This window comes from Priapulus caudatus, unplaced genomic scaffold (genome assembly GCF_000485595.1).
Source record: "Priapulus caudatus unplaced genomic scaffold, Priapulus_caudatus-5.0.1 Scaffold1160, whole genome shotgun sequence".
Lineage (NCBI taxonomy): Eukaryota > Metazoa > Priapulida > Priapulimorpha > Priapulimorphida > Priapulidae > Priapulus > Priapulus caudatus.
Window position 1 is genome coordinate 43,722 of NW_014578221.1, and position 3,867 is coordinate 47,588.

A 3,867-nucleotide genomic window follows, 5' to 3' on the forward strand; every position below is an offset into this window, starting at 1 on the left:
CCTCCTATTCTGCTTAGCACTAACACCGCTTACCAACATGCTGAATAGACAGGGCCTGGGATTTACAGTCGATAAACACAATATCATCAGCCACCTGCTCTACATGGATGACCTTAAACTGTTCACCAAGAACGAATATGAGTTGGAGCAGGCCTTGGTAACAGTCAAAGCATTCAGTAATGACATCAAAATGGAGTTTGGCTTGGAAAAGTGTGCAACCGCAATCTTAAAAGGTGGTAAGCTAGTAAAAAGTCGAAATATTGAGCTTGATGACAAGACAGCCCTACAAAGTCTAAACCACGAGGACACCTACAAATATCTTGGTGTAGACGAAAGTGATGGTATTCAGCCTGCAAAGATGAAGGAGAACATTGCTAAGGAGTACTATCGCCGAGTTCGCCTAGTTCTCAAGTCTGAGCTCTGCTCAAAAAACAAGATAACAGCGATCAATAGCCTGGCACTCCCAGTTCCCGTGTACAGCTTCGGGGTGATCAACTGGCTGCGATCAGATATCGAAAGGATGGATCGCAAGACAAGAAAGCTACTAACCATGCACGGTCTCCATCACCCAAAAGCAGATGTAGAGCGACTGTACATCAAGAGGCAAAATTGTGGTCGCGGTCTCATTGAACTGATGTCTGCGTACAACACTGCCATTGTAGGTCTAGGCGACTACATCGAGCTTAAGGAAGACAAATTTACAAAGCTTATCAAAATTAATCAGTCTGGAATATCAAAGCACGCTCTCTTACGCGAGGCTAAAGAAATCAAAGCCAAGTACTTGTCTCCTCAGCCCGCCAGCCAATCCTCAACAAAGCAGAGACTGAAGACCAATATAGAAGCAGAGAAGATCGAGGTATTGAAGAACAAGCCTTTGCATGGAAGATTCTACAAGAGCCTCGACAGGCCATTTGTCGATAAGACTGCAAGCGTTGCATGGCTCAGTAGTTCCGGGCTCAAAAGGAAGACAGAAAGCCTGATCATTGCAGCTCAAGACCAAGCACTCAACACCAGATACCATCAACGCACCATCCTCAAGCAACAGGTCAACAGCAAGTGCAGAATGTGCAGCAAAGCAGAGGAGACTATCAGCCACATCATCTCCGGATGCACAGTGCTGGCCCCAACCGAGTACATAAATCGCCATAACAAGGTAGCCAGCTATCTGCACTGGTCAATCTGCAGTGAACTTGGTGAGCAAGTATCTGACAAGTGGTATGAACATACTCCGAGACCAGTTACCAACATCGGATATACTACCATAATGTGGGATATGGCGGTGCAGACAGATCGCACGATACCTGCAAACCGCCCTGATATAGTGCTCCACAACAGGAAAGAAAAACGATGCCTGTTGATTGACGTAGCCGTACCAGATGACTCTAACATTATGGTGAAGGAAAGGGACAAACTCACCAAGTACAAAGATCTGGAGATTGAAATTAGGAGGATGTGGAATGCAAAGACGAGAATTGTACCAGTGGTGGTTGGAGCCCTTGGCTCTCTAAAGAATGGTTTTGAGAAGAACCTTAAGGAACTCCCAGGCCAACACACTGCCCAAGAAGTGCAGAAAATCGCACTACTGGGAACAGCACACATCCTGCGAAAAATTCTGGATTGAATCCCTATGTCCCAGGTTGGGACACGGTCAACCCAGAAGCCACCGGCTAATGCCGTGATCCACTTTGGAAATAATAATAATAATTGATTTATACTCTGCACATTGCCTACAGACATATATGTTAACATAGCTGCACGCGCATGGTTTAGTTGTGATTCATTGCATTGCTCTTTGATTTGAATTTGATAAGTTGACTCATGAAATTATCAACGCTTACGTTGCAAACGATCTATGTATGCTACATGAATAGAATACGCGCCTATAGATAAGTAACGCAAATAACCACACACACACACACACACACACTGCTGCTGCTGTTGTTGTTGCTGCTGCTGCTGTTGTTGCTGCTGCTAATGATGCTACTGCTGCTGCTGCTGCTACTACTACTACTACTTCTACTACTACTACTACTACTACTACTACTACTACTACTGCTGCTACTACTACTACTACTACTACTACTACTACTACTGCTACTACTACTACTACTACTACTACTACTACTACTACTACTACTACTACTACTACTGCTGCTGCTGCTGCTGCTGCTGTTGATGCTGCTGCCACCGCTGCTGCTGCTACTGCTGCGGTTGATGCTGCTGCTGCTGCTGTTGCTGTTGCTGCCGCCGCCGCCGCCGCCGCTGCTGCTGCTTCTGCTGCTCTCACACTGTTTGGGATTCTTCCAGATTTCTTAACACGTTACTAGTGCGGCGAGAATAAACAGGTTGCAGCGCAGACACGCTAAAAAGCACCAGTTCCTGCTCGAGGCTCCGGGATCTCAAAAACAACGGCGCGCGCTGGAGAGAGAGAGAGAGAAAGAGAGAAAGAGAGAGCGCGAGAGTGAGTGTGTGTGTGTGTAGGTTGGCGAATTAGGCAGGCAACGGAAGTGCGTGTATGTGGGGCGACTGCCTTCTACAGGAAATACACGATGCGGATATGTAGCTAGTCGCTGGCAGGACGACTAATGTGGCAATGAACGGGCACATCTAAATAATTATAATAGTGATCGAATATGTATAATATATATATAGTATATATAATAATATATATATATATGATATATATATATATAATATATATTATGTGTGTAATATGTACACACAACACACACCGCACGCGCGACGACATCACACACACAACGACACACACACACACACACACACACACACACAACACACACGGTGAATCGCGCGCGCAGCGACAGCCCGCCCCCCGGGTCCCGGCGCGCTTCAGGCCGGGCTGTGACCCGCCCCGGGTCCCCCGCCCGCATCACACGACACACGCTCGGCGCAGACGCACGCAGACGTGCACACGCCACAGCACACTACACACACACACACACACACACACACACACACACACACACACACACACACACACACACACACGCACACACATGCACACGTATGCCACGCCACGTATTTATATGTAGATCTTTTGGCATGGCATGCTTCATGATCTAACTTGACTGATTTCACACGTACACAGGCACACACGTACATGTATACAACCCATGCGCCCGCACTCATAACACACAGCAACAATAACAAGAGCGAGCATCACTTACCATTCCCGCATCACTACTCCTCCTCCTACGCTGCCGCTGCCGCTGAAGCTACCGCCGGCCTCCGTCTCTGCACCGCCGCCTCCTCCGTCTCTCGGCGACGCCGCGACACCGTTCGCGTACACGAACACCGAGTCCTCACTGATGGCAGCAGGGGAGCGGCGTCGCAGCGAGCGCCGCAGCATGAGGCTTCCTCCAAGCTCGCCGCACCGACACATGCACGGAGAGTCGGTGACGTCGTCGCTAGCGCTGTCCCCGCTGAAGGCGACACTCGGCGACGTCGCATCACTGGAAGCTTCCCGCGATCTTTCGTTCCCGTCCGGAAGCTGGATCGGAGCGACGGGCGACCGTCTATCGTCGGTCGACAGCGTCCGACGCGTCGCTGCGTCGGATTGCGTCGTCGGCTTAACGTCAAACGACGTCGAGCGACGACTGCCGAATGCCTGTCGACGCGAGTCGTCGGCTGCGCTGTGCGATTCTCGCGCCGTCTGGCGTCGTTCGAGCCGATGCGACGGCGGATGCACTGAGCATTCCTGAACGGAGATGACCTGGCCTTCGAGTTTACGTCGCACGCGCTCGTCGGCAATCTTCGTCGGCTTCTCCTGCGTGTTACTGGCAGCTTCCTCTCGAGTTTTATCGATGGGCGCCTCCTGCGCTTTAGTCGTGAAATCCTCGTGCGTTT

At 50.0% G+C, this 3,867-nt stretch overlaps 1 protein-coding gene across 1 annotated transcript in view; it reads right to left on the reverse strand.

Moving 5' to 3' along the window:
- The window catches only part of LOC106815623, a 12,434-nt gene extending 9,186 nt beyond the window's left edge, over nt 1-3,248 (reverse strand). The window contains exon 1 of the mRNA XM_014820112.1: nt 3,189-3,248. Coding sequence (XP_014675598.1) covers nt 3,189-3,199 — 11 coding nt within the window. The 5' untranslated portion in view covers nt 3,200-3,248. The remainder of the gene's footprint in view (nt 1-3,188) is intronic.
- Nucleotides 3,249-3,867: the final 619 nt, after the last annotated feature.